The sequence below is a fragment of the Oryzias latipes genome, chromosome 23, assembly GCF_053564925.1.
Source record: "Oryzias latipes strain Hd-rR chromosome 23, Olatipes_Hd-rR_3.1".
Lineage (NCBI taxonomy): Eukaryota > Metazoa > Chordata > Actinopteri > Beloniformes > Adrianichthyidae > Oryzias > Oryzias latipes.
This window is the reverse complement of record NC_136259.1, coordinates 17,865,808-17,884,971: the sequence shown is the minus strand read 5'-3', so window position 1 is coordinate 17,884,971 and position 19,164 is coordinate 17,865,808. Positions and strand designations below refer to the sequence as shown.

At 37.5% G+C, this 19,164-nt stretch overlaps 1 protein-coding gene across 1 annotated transcript in view; it reads right to left on the bottom strand.

Annotated features, from left to right (window-relative positions):
• exoc4 (exocyst complex component 4) overlaps nt 1-19,164 on the bottom strand; it is a 137,975-nt gene that overhangs the window by 7,476 nt on the left and 111,335 nt on the right. The window contains exons 17-19 of the mRNA XM_011491137.4: nt 10,643-10,787; nt 8,165-8,343; nt 7,914-8,073 (exon numbers count right to left, since the gene is read on the bottom strand). Of these exons, the coding sequence (XP_011489439.1) occupies nt 7,914-8,073; nt 8,165-8,343; nt 10,643-10,787 (484 nt within the window). The remainder of the gene's footprint in view (nt 1-7,913; nt 8,074-8,164; nt 8,344-10,642; nt 10,788-19,164) is intronic.

Below are 19,164 nucleotides of genomic sequence, written 5' to 3'. Positions count from 1 at the left end.
CACAAGATAGAAGATTTTCTGCTCACATTGAATAACACATTGTAAAACTGAAAATAAATGAAAACAGTAAAAGGTTATGACAAGTGGAAAACTTTTTAAAATCTTTTCAAGCATCCTTTTAGGTGAAATTAGCAATTAAGGTGAGAAAAAGTGTCATAACTGGTCAGCTTGAACTCTTTTGATAATTATTCCAGCTTTTCTTCATTAGCAGTAATGCCAAACTCCAATGCATCTGGAAGACTGTTGGAAAGCATGAGTAACTATGGCAACTGGAAACCATGAAGTATTTTGCACATGTTAGCTAGTGTGAGCGTCTATCTCTACAAAAATGTTTTCAATATTATTTGATTGACTATTTTAGATGCATTGTGTGAACTCAGATAGTAAAAAAAAAGCGATCTTTATTCAAAAAATGCTAAAGATAATCCACACCGAAGCTGAATTGCATGATTTTTTTTCCACACAAGCAGGCTTTGTGTGCATGTAATCTTGTTCAAAACATTATGTTGCCGCTTTCAAGCTCTCCGTGAAGTCTCCCTTTCTGCTTTTTTTGTCTCCATCTCCCTCTGGAGCACTGCATTTGTCTCTCCTCTGGTAATGAGGAAAGGTCTGCAGAGACTCCGACTGAAGCTTCATCAGCAAAGACCGGCCTCATCACGCTACACCTCACAGATAAGAACACGCACGTACATACACTGCAGCTGGCCTCATCAGCACCATCACTCACGAGGTGCACACCCATAAACACATAAACATTGGCTTCATCAGCAAAGACCGGCATCATCACGCTGCGTCTAACTCATGCAACGCAGAAGACAGGAGCAGGAAGAGGAGAGAATTTCAATTTACGAGAGGCATTGCAGGTGAGTGGATGGTCGTTAAAATGGGAAGAAGGAAAAGGAAAAAGGATTGAGAGAGGAAGGAGAGATGAAGTACGAAACACAAGGTGACAGGACGGGAGAAACAAGTGACAGTGCACTGCAACGCAGCCTAAATACAAACACTTTTATCTGTTGACACCTGCTGACATGGCCGTCAACTGTACTTATTACCACATTCTCAGAGGACGCTGCAGCAGCCTGCCACCTTGACACCCAGCAACACAATGAAAAGACATTTTATTTGCTGGCATTCTGGATCACAGAAATGCACAAAGCGGGGTGGCATGCTTTGGAAAAACACAAAAGACACACAACATCACGAAAAATACAGTAACTCTTCGGGGGAAATGAAACGGGTGCAACAAACTGAACTGTGGTGGTTTGGTAACATTTGGGCTAAAGTGCAAAACTCAAAAGGTGCGACTCTGGGTAAAAAACAACAAAAAAACAGCTTCTGCAGAAGACAGGACTTTCATAATGATGAATGAGAATGCATTATTTTTACTTTTGCTGGAGGCCATTTAACAAACCGTTGGACGCAAACATACTTCAAATGTTAAATGAACCTTCAAAAGCAGCAAATATAATGCAGATGTGTTATTCATGGCTTTTAAAAAAATTAAAAACATATGCCAAAAGAAACAAGCCTAAAGGAAAAATTACCTTCAGCCAAGTGCAGTTCAGAAAACAACCTCTAAGGGCTTGTTATACAAGGGAAGCAGATATTTTTTTCACAAAGATCATCAAACGGCAAATGCCAAAGCAAGAAAAGACCACAAAAATGATTTAAAACCTCCTTATTTAGCTCTGCTGCTATCGAATATTCATAAAAACTTCACAGGGGATCAAGTTTTGATTTAAAACTCATTTCATACAAAACATCTAATAAATCTGGTGTGGCCTTTTGATTGATAAGTAACTGTCAAATTGTGTACTATACAAGATTTGCTCCAATAGCTTTTTTCCCCAGATGATTATTATTTTTTAGAAAATTGGAGTTTAAAGTCTAAGATTGCAATGACAAGACATAAATTAAAAGTTTTAAACTAGATTTTGGATGATCAGATTTGACATTTCTTTCATCTTCTATAGGTCATGCGTCATTAGTGTAAAAGAAAAAAAACAAAAAAACTTATGACACTGGACTTAATGTTTATGTGACCTAAAGAAAACAGAAAAATGATTGTTCATCTGTAAAACTGGTTTTATCATAGTTTTTAAGTCCTTTAAAGAAACAAACAAAACTTCCATCAGTTTAAAGTGTTTATCAGTTCTTGTGTAACTGAAATCTAAAATGTACAAGCACAAAATGGTAGCTAATGGATCCAAACATCTATTTAAAGCTACTAAATCTGTTGCCAGGCAAAGCCCAACATTTTCTTTCAAGGTTGCAGTGGTTGATTGCTGGGCAACTCTAAATAAGAGTCTGTTGTCATGTGTACTCATTATTACCTCTGGTAGTCTGTTGGAAATAAAAAACTCATTAATAAATACCAAAGTTGATCTCATTTCTGTCAAAAAAAACAGAGTTCAGAGCAGCTGGGGATTTGGATGGACACAACAGACAATGACAGATGATGAGTGGAGTGACAAGGCTGAAAGTGTTGTAAATACAACCAATTACACACATTTATAAATATTAATGCAACTTTGCAGTGATGTCCAGGTCTGCAGAGTCTGCCCAAGAACAGATGGTGTGTGTGGGTGTGTCTCTGTGTGTAAGTGTTTAGGTGATTGTGTTTGACCTTGACTTATAAGCGGATTTTGCTGCCAAACTTCTGACTGAGAGGTTAGAGACCGCTGCAGGACAATACTAAAGCACATGCTCGAACAGAAACACACACACATTTTTGTCATATGCTGCAAGAATGAAAACTCACCAAGTGTGGGTTTTATTATTGTTTTCCAGTGGAAGAACAAGAATTCAACCACAAAGGGGCACTGTTTCCCCATTTATGTGCGCAGTCTTTGGGACATGATTAGAGTGGACAACAGTGAGTGTATATGCTTGTATGTAGGTGTGTGTCATTATTACTGCCATGTTGTTCAATGGCCCTCGCTATCACTTTATCTTATATTAATGTTTGTTAGAGGCTTTTTCTGAGTTCTCCTCCTGTTCTATAAAAGCATATAGGTGAGGTCAAAGACACACATACATTAACGCACACATACAGCACAAAAAGATATAGGGTACACAGGAAGCATCTGCAGTCTTCTCAGCAAAGCAGGCGTCCTGCTGTGATCACTGCCTTGCCTCATTTCTGTCTTGCTTCTTCACCAGAGGTGGTAATAATTCAGCTTTTATTACTAGCTTTTATCTCGCTGCTGTTTTTGTCAAATAGTATTCGATTTTAAGTTAAACAATTTGAACACTGACGAATCAGGGACTTGGATTTGGTAGTCACATATGGATGACGTCCCCTTTATTTGACTGAAGTGCCAAATGGCAGAAAATTGATCACAGAGGAGAAATTAATAATTGTGGTTTGCGCCAGGCCGAAATTACATGGCACCAAGTCTTTCACATATTGGAATAGAGCTGTGAAAGAAAAGGCCTGGAGCAAGATTTTCACCGCCTTGACATTTTGCACCAAGTCCCCTTCCATGCATTAGTATCGGGTCTCGACAGTCCAGAGTGAACACCAAATGCCAAAAGCGCGTTCAGGACTCTGTGTTCAGCGTGTTCTTGAACACATGCCCAGTGTGTACGCAGCATAACATGTGACCAGTGTGTCACAAAGGCACTTAGAGTCCTCAGTCACCCCGGAGGAACAATTTTAGAATCAACTTACGATAGATGTTTTTGATCTGGGGTAACCATGCAAGGAGAATGTGCATTCTCCAGACAGAAAGGACTCAACAGCATTAACACTTCAAAGGTAGTCACCAAAACGGTTTTACTGAACTGGGTGGGTTTGGACCACAAATGTTCTGCAATCTGGATTTAGTTTTTAAAACAAACATTTCAGTTATTAATGACTGAACTTAGTATTTCACTTCAGGCTGTGCTTTATAGACGGCTACGTTTCTAAGGAAAGCAGGTGTGAACATGAATATTCATGTCCTGCATATAAATATGCCGCAGAAATGTCCTGATTACCTTGGCTTACTCTCTGTGCATGGGTGAAAATAGGGATCCACAGCAGACAAGGGTGAATCAGTGTGGTTGTGTGCGTGTGCGCTAGTAAGAGTCGGTGTGTGTTTTGAAGCCGGAGGCCGGCCAATCCAGAAAGCCATGAATCTGTAAACAATGTGCTCTGCAATTCCCAATCAACACCTCCACACCACCCACGCCTTGTAATCAGAGAGTGGGAGAAAGGGAGGAAAGACACAAAAGCCATCACCGCTATTTCTCCATAATCAAAGTTGACAGAGGACAGAAATACCATGCTAATCAAAAGTGGTCCACATCCAGTACAGCTCAGGTCATTTTAGCTTACTTCTCTGTCCTCCTTTCTTTCAATGACTTTGGTTTCCCAGACCACAAATAATAAACACCAAACTACATGTTCACACATTTTTATGCCTTTTACCGTCATCCACAATATTACTTTGAGTAAAGTATGTTTTCTTTGAAGTACTATACTTCACAGCACTGTAAATGATATCTATTACTCAGCATAGAAACAGTCACAGGAATCCAGAGGACAAATATCAAATTTCCAAACAAATGTGGGCCATAGACTTTTGTAAAGACCAATGGAGAAGCAGGAGCAGCATGGGATAGTCCTGAGTCGCCTTCATTTTAGGTTTAGGATCAGGATTGTCTCTGGTTGTCAGATCTAAGTCACTTTTATGGGTTTGAGGAGGGAGAAAAACAACAAGTAGGATTAACTATTGACTGATAATTTACTTTTTTGTAGATCTAAACAATCTTAAACAGCCAATTTGTTGAGGAAGATTTGCTCAATGAGGTGAGGTTTAGGATTTTACAATATTCATCAATATTAACATTCATCAATTTCTGGAGGAAATGCTAAAGAACAATGATTTTCTGAGCTTTCTGAAGAAAGTCCTATTAGGATTAATTTGTGTTAATAAGCTGCAGAATTTTGTAATATCACTGTCTCTGATTCTTGCTTCCACTGAGAACATTGGCCGCATGATTGGAGTTCAGGTCTGGGTATATGACTTTATTCTGTTACAACTCTACATTTTAGAGCAGGAAGGCAGACTGCTGCTGTCCTGACTCAGTTTTTCTAGTCTGTTTGGTGATTTTTAGTTTCTTATTTATGTCCAACCTTTATTTTGGTATGAATGTTGGAATTTTTCCTAAAAATATGTTACTATTAACAGAAATAACAATTACATGGTTGGTTAACAACGTGGCAAACACATTAAAACTGAATCTGTACAAAAATACATTTTTTTCAGCTTTACTATAGTCTTTAGGTTTCTTTAAGTTCTGGTAGAACGTAAACATTTGTGATCCTGACAAAGTAAGGTGCAGGAAATGACAAAAAAAAAGCTTGGCAACACAGTTCTGAGAACAAAGAACTGCTTTTTGCAGAATTGTGGGTTTTTTAGACATTATAGACATAAAACATAAGAAATTATTGCAGAAAATGAATGCGGAAAACACAAGAAATAACAAAAAATGATAGTTTTTAGATGGTATCAGTTTAGATGAACATTAATAGAGTTTATTTGTAGTGTCTGAGGTGTAATCACCCACAAAGCTGATTGCAAGATGATCATAAGACCATTTTACAGCAAAGATTTATTTTTTATGTCAGAAAAAGGACAGATAATATATCCAAAAAGCAGCATAGAAGTGTTCAACCAAGCTTATTTGGATTTTTACTTTCACTTAAATGATAAAAACTTTGGTAAAAAGACGCGCTAAACTGCTTCTAATTGACTAAAGCTTTTTAGATTCAGTTGTGACTTTTCTGTTGAGAGTCTTTTATTTTCTAAACAAAGGATTAGTTGGACACTGCAGCAGAAAACTAAAGTGCTGAGTCAGCCATAAACCTTTGAACACATCGCAGGGTGAGGGTGTGTACAGCTTGACACGTACTAACTGCAGTACATCTGGCTGCAGCTTTCATTAAAGGAAAATAAAATAATCAGCTTGCCAAAGGCTCTGGCATTAAAATATTATCCAAGGGATCTACTGCAGCGTTGAGATATGATCTGCCATTGCTGAGGGAAAAATAAACCCAGTAACAGAGTTAAAGTTGAGCTGAGGATGCAGGAAACATAAAAAAATATATACAGTCAAGTACTTTCTATTATACTATGTCAGGGGTCTGCAACCTTTATCCATAAAAAAGCCATTTGGTCCAGTTCTTAGTGACCAAAAACCAGTGAGAAGCGCAAAGCTCCAGTTTGTTGTTTAGAAAAAAACACTTTATTTATATGTTTGTGTGCCCATTAAGCATTTCATTTACACAATGTACCTTTTAAAAACTTACATAGTTATAATAGTGCTATACTTTTCTGTATAAAACAGGTTATTTAATACTATCTATTTTAGAAACAAGTTCCTTTCAAAATAAGATATATAAAATTAACCTTAATTAAAAAAATGCAAGAAAGTCAAACGGGGAATTTTGTAACATTATGACTTTGGTGCGGCGTCATCCTTTTTTACATTTACTATTGCATATAAACAAGACAATAATAGTGTAGAATCAAATTTTCAAAAAAATCTATACATGTAAATGCATTAAAATACCTTAAGATCTTTGCCTCTGAACAGCAACGAAACACTGTGGTGCAACGGAAGAGAAAATGTCCTTTAAATCTATTCCAATAAAGAACAGCTCTGACAGTAAATGAAACCTTTTGCCATCAGGTTTGAATTTACGAGGAGTCATAAAGCACAGGCTCTTGATTTTAGTCAATTGTCAGTGGAGGTACAAAATAATATATGTTCAATCTAAATTAAAATGTTTTCATGGGCAGTGTGGGGCTTGTTTGAATTTATAGATAACTATCAGAGTTAAATCAGCTGAAACGTATATATTTTAAAACTTTTTTTAGATCCTAAAATTTGCTGACAAGTAAATAGAAAAAACATTTCTACAAAGAGATCAAGGAGAAATCTGTTTGATCATTTACATCCTTTGCAATGAAAAGCAATTCAATAGGGTATCCTATGAAAAGTACTAAAAGTTTCTTTGGCAGGCTAACAACTTGCTCTATTAAAGCATTCAATCGTGTGACATGCCTGATGTGAACACAGCCTACTGGGCATTTGATTGTTTTGGGGGTTTTGAGGAGTTGGCAAAGGGTTTAGCTGGGACCCCAAATCAAATTTAGCAAAAGGGTCCCATAAAACCTTGGAGCTGGCCTAACACAAGCCAGTGCAGAACCGATGCCTTTAGCATGCTGCCCAAGTTCCTGCTCAGTAATTTAAAGAGTTTTCAATTAGCACCAGCTGCCACTTAAACATGTGACTCATTTAAAACCAGCTGTCTACCTTAAAAGAGCTGTAATTATTTCATGGTTTAATAATTACAATTATTGAGCTGTAGCTTGCCACGCATATAGTTACAATCACACATGAGTCTCCAAGATTATGAATACTTGTGCTGTGCTGGGAAATTGCTTTTTGTGTGATTAATTGACCTTAGGGCATAAAACACACAGGCAAAATAAAAGCAAAAAAAACAGAAAAAAGGAGGTCCTTATTACATGGTAACCCCTGGTGGCAGCTATGTAGCGCCCTTTGTACAATAAAAGTTCTGTAAAAGTGTTAAAATATTTCTATGCATAATCCAAGAGTCTGTTTTTTTTGCATAAGCTAAATTGTCATAAAATACATGCTGCTAAATGACTTAAATTTTCAAGGATGGATCAGGATTTAGATTTGGAAAAAATGCTGTCATTTTTAAACCAGTTAGCTCACTCATACAAACACTATCTAAATCATTCTACTTTACTTAGTACATAGAAAAATGAGATCCTTCAAAACCATCCTGAAGGCGTTTTTCAACCTTTTGAACCAGAAGGACTGTTACAGGTGGGTTGTTTTGCCCTCAAACAAAGAAAGAGGGAAGAGAAATAAAATAAAAAAACACAAACCTGGCAAAGTCAAGGTCGGCCTCTCTTGACATGGTGATGTTGGTGAGGTTCTGCTGGAGGACAAAAATGTTTCTGCACATCTTCTTGATACCAGACTCACTGATCCTCTTAAAGTACTGAGCCCCGTTGATTAAAATACATGAGATCAGGTGGCCAAGTCCTGGAAAAGGAAAAGCAGTCAGGCTATTAACATTTAGATGGATAAACAACACCTGAAACTTCATGTTTCAGGTTTTCAGGGGTCCACTGACCTTCAAAAATATACTGAAACTTGTGCTGCTGCAAGGCGGCCCCCATGGCTTCCTCTATAGCTGAGATGTCCTTGTTCAGTTTGACTACAAGAGGGTCATAATCCATGCTCTCTACGTTAGCCACAATGGCATAATTTCCTTGCTTGGTCAGGGGGATCAGGTAATGGAAACAGTGCACCCTGGAGGAAAAAAAAAAGAAAGAGGGTTGGTGAAATGCAGCGAGTAAAATGACCACAGGAAAAAATGAAATTTTCGTTGTTTTTTTGCTTTCTGTATTTGTTATTGAAACCATATATTTTTTCCTCTAGCTTCAAACACAACACTAATTCACCTTAGCCGTTTATATGGCAGAGTTTTTTTTACCTCTATGATTTTAAGACAAATGTATCTAAAAATATTTCATTTTAGTCTAACTTTAAGATGATCTAGAAATAAAGATAATTGGACTGTTGCAACTCTTAAAGTAGGATATATTTGGGGGAAAAAGTGTATGAATATACCTACTTTGAAAATATAAAACTGAGTTTTAAGCAAAGCACGCTTATTTTAAGCCATAACATTTACAATTACCAGAGGAATATACTGAAATATGACTGTTCATTGTTCATATCAAGATTTCATTTTTGTCTTTAAAAAAACAGAACATCCCTATTTATGTTAAATAATCTGACCAAGACAAACTCGACTGGCTTTATTGGCAGATTTTTTATTTATAACAAGGGGGAAAAAAATCTTGCGCTTTCAATTTCTTACTTTTTTCCACAAGGACATTTTTTCCGCTGTAAGCAGCCACTGATGTCATTGGATTCCCAACAAAGTCAGAGCAAAAAAAACATGTTGAGGACTTTTTTCACCTTGTGTCAACATTTTTGGTAAACTGCTACAAAATAAAATGCATCATCTAATATTTCTGTAAAAGCTAGCAGCACTTTATTTCCCCCTAATCTTTACTCTAAAACCTATATCTATGGTTGAGCTTCTTTAGGTCCCTGAAAGGATAATATATGTCTAGACTCCAAAAAGTCAATACTTTTGTAATTACATAATCCCTGGACACCAAAGATTAGGGTATCTAATAATATAGATGAATGTTTCTCACTGCCTAAGGCAGGGCCAACAACAACTGAACAAATGAAATGCCTTCATCTTACAGCCATCTCTCCCTTTGTTTACTCATTTCTCCACTTATCAACTGCAGATCCCTTCTTTAACCCCCTTCTGCCACTTTAAACGTGCATATCTTTCTTCCATCTCTTGCCACCTCCCCTCATTTCTTCTTCATGGCTTCATTTAACTGGTAAAACTATCAGGGGAAATTCGCTATATGGAGAGAGTCAATGGGGTGTAGTATATAGCTAGACATTAGCCTCGGGGAGGGTTTTCTACTAAAATCATCAAGAATATTGCATAAGCTACACAATGGCCTGCTGGGAAAAACAGAGGAAATGGGAAGGAATGATGGAGAACTACTGGTGGCTGTAAGAGTGAAAAAGTTTATGTACTGGTAAATTAACTTTATATTAGTATTCACAACACATAATGGAGGGAGTGTATGGGGTTTTTGAGCTTTTGTTTTCATAATAATGCAACACATTTCTGTTATCCAAGGGATCTAGTGAAAGTTGTTATGTTCTGATGACATTGTATGTTGGTAAAAAATAGTTTCTAAACTTTGGATGTGATTGACTGTGAAAATGTGATTCAAATTCAGCAAATACTAGAATTGTTAATGGTTAGGGGGGGAAATGATATATAAAAAAAAACATTTTTTATTTTGAATTCTATATTTTAAAAACCCTTTTAAAACCCACCTGAAATTAGGGTCAATGTTATTTTATTTTTTTCCCAACTGGCATCCCTTAGCTCTGTGTTATCGTACTTATCTTACTTTGCTTTTGTGTTTTGCTTGTTCTCTTGTTGTTAACCCTTTTTTTAGACTGATATAGACATTTTTTTTACTGTAGTGAGATGAGTGGCATGCCCGCTCTTCCTTTTTGGGCGTTTTTTCACCGCTTATGACACTGCGGGTGCTGATTGTGCGGGTTTACAAGTTGCTTGGCAACAACAAAATGCTGCTGGGGAAGTGACCAGAGAATGCAGGAGAGGCTGGGTCCTCCAAAGTTTGCTGGAGTCTTAAAGAGTTTTTTTTATGATTACATCGTTGCCCCTGGAGTCTGTGACTGTGGTAATGGAGAGGAGCATGTTACGGAAGGTGGAATACTCTATTTTATGTAGCCCTTTAAATGTTTATCGCAAACACACTTTTTGGGGAATAATTAAGCCAAAAAACATAATATGGATAAGCGAAAATAAAATAAATGTTTATGCAAAACTATTAAACAAGCAAATTTTTTTATTCAATGAGACTAGGAATAAAAAAATTCTTTACATTTTTATTTGTAAGGGCCCTTTGATTTTTTCCTTACAAAATATGTCTACAGTGAAGGGAAATTCCATGAGTGAACTTGACAATCAAACCTGATCTCTAGATGCAAAACTAGGAGACAGCGGTCGGCAATGTCCTGAAAGCTCCGAGACAGGTCGACGAGAGCCTGAAGAATCTGCTCCCTGCTGCGTTCACTCTCACCGAGCACCTGGTTGTCAGCTGAGCATGGGGAAGCAGCTGGATGGAGACAGAATACAAGAAGGTACCAGATTAAAAATGCAGTCGCACTAAACAGAAGCAGAGCAGAAAGGTCAACAAAAATCCTCTTTTACAGAAAAGTATTAACTTAAGCAAATATGAGCTGATGCTGATTTTGATCAGTCAAAAAGTCTAATCTAAATATTACTTATGCGTGAGGGCACATAAACTGTACTGTCTTTCCATGGCCATATGCATTTTTCCCCACTCTAGAGCAGTATTTAATGTCAATGGTAACAGCTCCTCCAAAAAAAAAAACCCATTAGTTCAACTTCACACTCTTCCTGAGTCCTTCAGTATGTTCTTGTACTTCCCGCTCACCTCTTGTGCTGACGCAGCAGGAGCATGTGTCACTGCAAAGCATTGTAAGCCACACAAAAGACCTGAAAGTGTGTGCGTGAGTGCAAGAACCAGAAAGCATGATGAGTGTGTATAAATTCAGCTCAGTGTAGATCAATGGCCATAAATTAACAAGGGGAGGAAAAGGCGAGAAATTGGCCCCGTCACTCATATGTTAGTCTATTTGGCCAATGAGGCGTGTGGGGATGTGTATGTGTGTGGGGGCACAATGAGTGACTGTTGAGCGGGAGAATGCAGGGGTCCACGATCGATGTGCTGCAGTTAAACCCAGCTCCCTTCTCACGCGTCTTGCCCTTCCGAAGGTCGCACTTGCACGCACACTGGAGCACGTGCACAAACACACACACGCCAGAGACACAGCAGAGGGAATCACTGTAAGCTTTCAAGCACCTGGAGATCCATCTAAAGTCCGATTTCAATGATATTTTCCAAATAATATTTAGTTATTTGTTTTTTTATGATGCATTTTCCATATTTTTTAAAATGTTGGAAACTCGTATGATATTTTTAGAGACTAAATTATTTTGAAATAACCAGACTATTAAAACTAATGAGATAAATATCTAAATAAAAAAATGTTTATAATCTGGTTGTATAATCACAGTGGGAAACTAAAATATTCACAATTATTAAAAGAAAAAAAAGTAAAAGAAAAAAGTGTAATCATTTCTAAATATTTTGAATTTCTTTTCTATGTTTTTTGTTTACCAAAAAATCTCTGCACCTCTCCCTATATTTTCTAATAAATAAAGATATAAATCCATACCAATTTTCTGCTTCTTTGCATAGAGAGTGCCTCCACATACACATCGCATCACATCTTGCATGTGCCGAACACTTTCTGCTGTGCAAACTTCAATTATTTTAAATGAATCTCTGAGAAGATAAGAAACCACTGGCTTCAGAAAACACCACCGAATTATTTCCCGGGCGTCCAATCAACAAAGCAAACACAACCGGGTTTGTGATGTGCCACTCTTGACAGCAGATTTTACAGATGGTGTATCTGACACACACAGATATGGAATGGGAGTCAGGCTCTCAGATAGGTCTGTAAACATTCCATCTATTTAAACAAAGTTTTGGGTACATTTCTTTTTAATGTTAATGTGTGAAGTTGTTTTTTGACAAGAGACGACCCCCTTAAGTCAAGAATGTCTTTAAATTCTAACAAAAATGTTTTCCACGTTTCAAAGTGGAGGTTTTTTTTTCTGGGCAACTGATTATTTTTTGCTACCAAACACATTTTAAAAAGAAAATAAAATCATGAAAACCATCCAGCAGAACAAGAACAAGGTGAAATCTCTGGAAAATACTAAAATGACAACTCTTCTACATGTTTGAGCTTTATTTCACAATAAAAGCCCACTGTGAAAAATGTTTTTCAACAAGTAACTGCCCACAACATGATGGTTTGGACATGTTCAGAGGAGGGATAGTGGATATATTGGTAGAAGGATGTTGGAGATGGAGCTGCCTGGCAGGAGGGCAAGAGGACGGCCAAAGAGGAGATACATGGATGTCTTAACAGAGGACATGAAGTTGGCTAATGTTAGGGTAGAAGATGTCCATGATAGAGTGAGGTGGAAAAGGATGATTCGCTGTGGCGACCCCTGATGGGAAAAGCCGAAAAAGAAAGAAGAACTGCCCACAACATCTGCCTTTTCCAGGGTTTAAACCTTATCCATGCTAATGTATCAGTAACACTTCAGCTAAATTCGCAACAGGACCAACAAGCAAGAACCATTTTAATCAAAAACAATATCCTCTATGATGTCTCAGGGGAGCGGAGCATTACAACTTTAATTGATTTAATTATGTTATACTTAGCTGAAGCTGTTTACTTTCCCTGGTCAACTTATAAGATCATTAACAGATTAAAAACTGATCACTGAAACAAATGTGGGCACTACAGTGCACACTGCAAGGACTTGCACATTGAAGCCACCTCAAAGGAGTGCTAAATGAAATGATCAAGAGGACAAAAAGCTACTGGGCCTCATTGATCAATTTGCAGCTTCCAGATAGACAATGTTGCAATATGGTGTCTTTGTTTGAAATAATAAGGCTTAAAATGAAAAAAAAATGAGCAACTTTTTTCCTTCAGCCAGGATCTTCATTTTTAGAAACACTATATTGAGTTATTCTTAAGAATCCAACTTTTTCTAACATTAATATTAAGCAGCACTCAGATATTTACTGACAGAATATTTACCTCTTCCTGTTTGCCTTTTCTGTTTTTTATATTTGTCTCTCTATGTGCAAAAGGTCACTTGCAACGTGCGCTGCTCCTGGGAGTTTTGTCCCCTTAGAGTTTCTGTGTCAATGTACACAGGCAAATGGTTGAAAGAGGCTTGAAGGTATATCTCTTCTCATGTGTTTGACACTCAGTCACTTTGACAGAATGAAAACAAAAAAAAAGGGGTATTACTGTGGCACACACAGCTGGGAGTCTCTCTTGGGGGTGTCCATAAAGCGCACATGCACAGGCGTGCACATAAAACTACACTCAGACTCCTGCTGTTTCAAGTCTGAGCTGCTTTGATGCGAGTGAGACGTCGCAGCATGGGGGGGTACCATTAGAGTTGGAACAGACTGGTAAAGAAGACGATACATTAGTTGTGATTTATAACTTTGCTGCTTTTTATACTTTTTTTTTTTACATTAAAATTACATGCATGTCTTATTTATGTGCTCTTTGTATACTGGCATGATTAGATGTGAAAAAATTCCTGTGAATATTCTGTGTATTCATGCACACTTGTGTGTGTGTGTGTGTGTGCTTTGTGCTTTGTGCTTATCCAATTATTTTGGAATCTCATTTAAGAGGAACATCTGCTGCTTGCCATCTGCAGAGGATGAGGGCTGAGGCATTAAGGGTCATCAGTGATGGAATCTTCCCACAATCAAAAGCCATACGGGTGCAAATAAACAGGTAAGGTTCAAATGAAAGGTAGTGTTACATGATAAATAATATTTACTGGTCTATAATCCAGCAAAAAGGCTCATGTTTCACAGTAAAATAGTGTACACTAAAAATATAAAACAAAACCAGGAAAAATGAAGAAAAAGACTGAATAAATGACTGCTGCAGGGTCAGTGTTGTGAAAAGTTGTGAATAATCGAGAGGGGAAGCAAGAGTAGATATGAGTCAATTTGGTCTGCAGAGCTCTGAACTTTTGTCTGGCAAAAAAACTAAAAAACAGATGAGAAAACAGAAAGAAGAAGAATAAAACAACAGGTGGCATTATATGGCCTGCAGGCACTACCTGCTGCCCCTTTTGTGGTCAATCGGCTTGTGGATTTCCTTGGCAACAGAAGTTGTCACATTTCTAATTTGTTCATATCATACATCATATATTTTTGTTCGGCTTAAGCAAACTATTCGGAGCAACAGGGGAACAAATCTTTGGCCAGCTCGCCACGCTAACGCAGTTCAAAATCTACATCTTCAAATTTCAATGTTTCTTCCCTAGTAGCTTTCCAATGATGCTTAAAGAGTTAGGAGACAATCAATCGAAATCTCTATGAGGAGTTTACATTTGTAGCTGGTACTAAAGGAAATTTTATGGAAAAATTCAAGATTGTTGCTTTTTATTGAGGTCAAAGGTAAATGAAAGGCGGTTGTGGTTGTAGACTTAACCGGCTGCGTATTTGTTAAATTTCGTGAAGATCACTCAAACAAGAATCGTCTTTAATCATATTGTGGGGGGAAAAAGAAAAATTACCAAATTTCACACATTATTATGGGATGGGCACGTCCTCTGGCCATTACTAGGTCTGTGCAAATTTTGGTGAGTTTCACAGTATGTGGCATGGGAAACGTTTTTGCCCAAAGTTGCAGTAAAGAAAGACAAATTGCAAAAACAAAATGGTCCTTGAAATCCAGACTGCTGAGGGCCAGAATAAATAGGAAGAGCACAAAAAGTTGTAGCTAACATCCAATTAACTTCAAAGAAAAGACTCTAAAGCAAAATCTAAAAACTTAAAGAGAAATAATGGAGGACATATGACTTTAAACCATTACTGTTAGTTGTCGGGTTTCTACATTGAATACAAATGTCTTCTTAGTGAGTGTCCTTGATTGAATGGTGCCAAGAAAAAATACTGCTATAGAGGAAAAACCTGGACTTGCTATAGTCAAGGTGAATCACTCCTAAGCCACTGTGAAGAAACCTTTGCCATGGGCAGGCTGCATGATTACTGCTTGGAAACCCAGCCGACTAGATTGGAAACCTTTATCTACGCCCACCTAATGATGGTCAAGCCTCCAGCGACCAAACACATTTTATATCTGTGCACATCTTAATGTTGCCATGGCAAAGGACAAAAGAAAGAAAGAAAGAAAGAAGACCGTCTACCTCAACTATTGATCAACTTTTCTGAAGGATCCACTTTTTGAATGTTTAGCAGACAAAGGCACATTAAGCCTGTGGGAAACAATTCATACTTTTATAAAAATAAATCTAAATGTATGCAAAAAGCAGAGGAGAACAAAAAGGAAATCAAGGCTATGCTCATGCTGCTGCAGGCGTGTGTTGCTGAGTAAATATTGTCAGAGTAGATCAGAAGTCTTGTGTTGCAACCAGATGGATGATGAGATCCTTTTCTGCAGCCACCTTCACACATAATCACCATCAAGGGTCTGTCTAGACCAGGGGTCACCAACCCTGTGCCCGCGGGCGCCAGTGCGCCCGCGAGCACCCCTTGTGGCGCCCGCGAGCACCCCTTGTGGCGCCCGCAGGGAATGCACCCAAAAAAATATATATATTTTTTTTTATTGAAGCAAATATTCAACAAACAACCACGGCATGTCTGTCAATGACAACAATATCAATTCTGAGATAAAGGTAGACAAAGAAAACCCAAATATGTAAACAAATATAACTTAAAAAATAATCACTAAAAGTAAGGGTCTATTACAAAAGTTTAAATAGATCAAATAAATTACACAATTTCTGGACATTCTTATGATTAATGTAATGTAAAGATTAATGTGAGGATTAATATTCCTGTCTGTTTTTATTTACATTTATGTTTAAAAAGTTAAAATTAAGTTAAAGTTTTAAAGGTTTAAAAGTTTAGCTTAAATAGGCCACACAAAAGGAAGTCCTCAAATTGTGTTGGTTTTTTTTTTTTTTGGGGGGGGGGGGGGGGCTAGGAGGTTTTTAGTGGCGCCCTTCATACCACTTGGTGCCCATGAAATAGCCCTTGGCCTCAAAAAGGTTGGTGAACCCTGGTCTAGACACACATGCTCCTCAAAACACAAACACTGACTTTCAGGCTTCACCAACAAACAAGACGAGCAGAAATACACCCCAAAAAGCTCATCTGTATGTGCAGAACTTGAAATAGATTAATCACATAGTGGAAGTAATCAGAAAAGTGTGATATTTCTATGTTAATCTCCAGGTTTCAGAGCATGACAATATATGCGACTTCCAGTCAAATTCAACTGGCCCAAGAAAATGATCAAAACAAATGTCAACTGCAGAGCTCAGCCAGGCATAGCCAAAGTCTGCCGGGCCCTTTCCACTCCAGTAAAATGAAAAAGGAGAATTCTACGTGCTTGCTCTATGAGAAGGAAAGAGCGGCGAGTAAAAAAAAAAAAAAGCCAAGAAAGAATAAAGCGAAAAGTACGTAGAGGGAAAGAAAGAAAGAAAGAAAAAGTCAAAATAAGGAGAGGAAAATGACTTGTCCATACCTGACTGCTTCTGTAATATAAAATCCAATTTGAAGAGGCATAGACGTGAGGGGCGCAGGGAGGTGGAGGATGAGATAAGGTGGGGACTTTTTCCCTGCAGTACCCTTGTCCCATCTTGCACAGTGCACAGCCATGTACACACTCGTGCATGCTCGCACACAACCACAGGTATCCCAACGCGCATGTAGCCCCCTTCATCAACTCGCCAAACACTAAATAATGAACAATACGGAGGCTGTCCCAGCATGATAAGTGACTGCCCTATCCTTCCCATTAGTGCCACCCGCTGGAATTAATGGTAATTATGTCACGTCCCTTTCTGCACTTTTATTGAATCCTTATCTGTGAATAAACGGAAAAAATGTGGCGTCAGAGTGAGAGGGAAGAGTTTGAAAAGATATCCTGAAAGTCCTGACCAAATAAGAATAGTTCACGGTTAGTCATTTCTTAACAAATATTGAGATTAGGGACAGCAAAAATAGAGAGAGTTCAACATACAATCAGGTCTGACGGTAGAAAGTTGTGACATTGGCTGATAAAAGATGAAGCCCTCTCTAGCACCAAAGAGGATTCAGGAATGACTGTGAACCCAGCCAGGCTTGTGTAGTCTCGATAAGCGGATCACTACAAAGGACAGGGATTCAATAAATAGTCACATAAATGTGCTTCAGGTGGCACTGAAATGCTGTGATTACCTCACCAAACTTACTAAAAGAACTAAATAGAAAACAGATTTGGTAAACAAGAAAAAAAGCTAAATAGGTCCCCAACAAAACAAAAAAAAAGTTTGTAAAATTATGAACTTTATAGTTAATTTACAACTTTTTATCCACATTGTTTGAACATGACTTTTGGGTTCAAAAATGTTGAGTTGCAAGAATAGATTTATTCCTTTTGTGCTGGCAAGAACTTGATTTTGCAATTCCAAGGGAATAAAAGTATGTAATGAATTGAATATTTATAACAAAATTTATCACATTTATTTTTTTAGGCTCCACTTAAGAAAGTGACAAGCTGTGTCTGTGTCACCGAACAACCAATTAGCTTTTTGGCAATGCTAAGTAAGCCAGGGTAACTCATATGGTTAAAATTAAAACAAGCTGGTTTCAATGAGACACATTACAAATTTGGAACTTGGCACTCTCATCAATGTTGATCATTTCTAAACAAATCCCAATTTTCTCCCAAAAACCCAATCCTGCTCGAAAACTGAAATATTTTTAAGATTTGGAAATTAGATGTTTGTTTGTTTGGTCAGTTTTCTGTAAGCTTTTGCATAGAAATGTTGCTTCATAATGTCTAAAGTAGTATTTAGTAAAAACGAATCTGTTAAAATAAATAATGGTGTTGCCTAGTTAAACAAGTTTATGTATACCACTTGTGTGGTTATTTTTTGGGTAACAATTTGACCTTTTCTGCAAATGTTTTTTTCTTTTTAAGCCATTTAAGCTTGAAAGGTCAATAATTTGTATAATAGATCAAAACAAAACTAATGACTGACTAAATTGAATTGAAATTGATTTTAAACCGATGAGACAACAATGAATCACTCTGCTGGAAATAGCCAGGAGTCAAAAGGCAGACGAAGAAGAAAAGTGAAAATTACCTGCAAAAAGATCTACCTGAGGTGTCTGTAAAACTGTCAAGAGCTGTCAAGAGCTCACAAAAAGGCTAAGGTTAAAAAAAAGACAGGGCAAAAAAAAAAAAAAAAAAAGAAACAGACCACTGCCAAGTTTTTTTAAGGGTTATGGAAAGATGAAATAAAACTGACTCTGGAAGGAACAGATGGATGGGTTTGGGGCTAATGGACACAGAGGACCACAAAAGTTAGGTGTGAAAAGAGTGGAGGAGGGGTACCAGTAGGGACTGCCATCATTAAGGAGGAGCTAATTGGACCTTTTTGGGTTGGAGACAAAAATCAACTCCCAAACCTGCTGTCAGTTTCTAGTGGATAGTTTTTTTTTGTTTTGACAAGTAAAGTATAGATGAAATTTTGTCAGATTCATAAAGGTAAAAGTTTTTATGGTAGATGTAGGAGTCAAGTTCAACTTTATTTATTTATTAGATTGAACCTTTAACTGTGCTTCCTGATTATTTATCCACACTTGTAATGGATAAAGGAAAATGAACCAAACTAGGGTTTTACCTAAATGTTCTTATCAAAGACAAACTGCTGTTTCATCACTTAGCATCTTGTTTATCCAACGAGTCACAGTCCATGCCTGCTTTTCAACACATATTTATAATCTGTTTCCTTGTTTTAGCTGACAGCTATCTTGCTGAAGCCACATT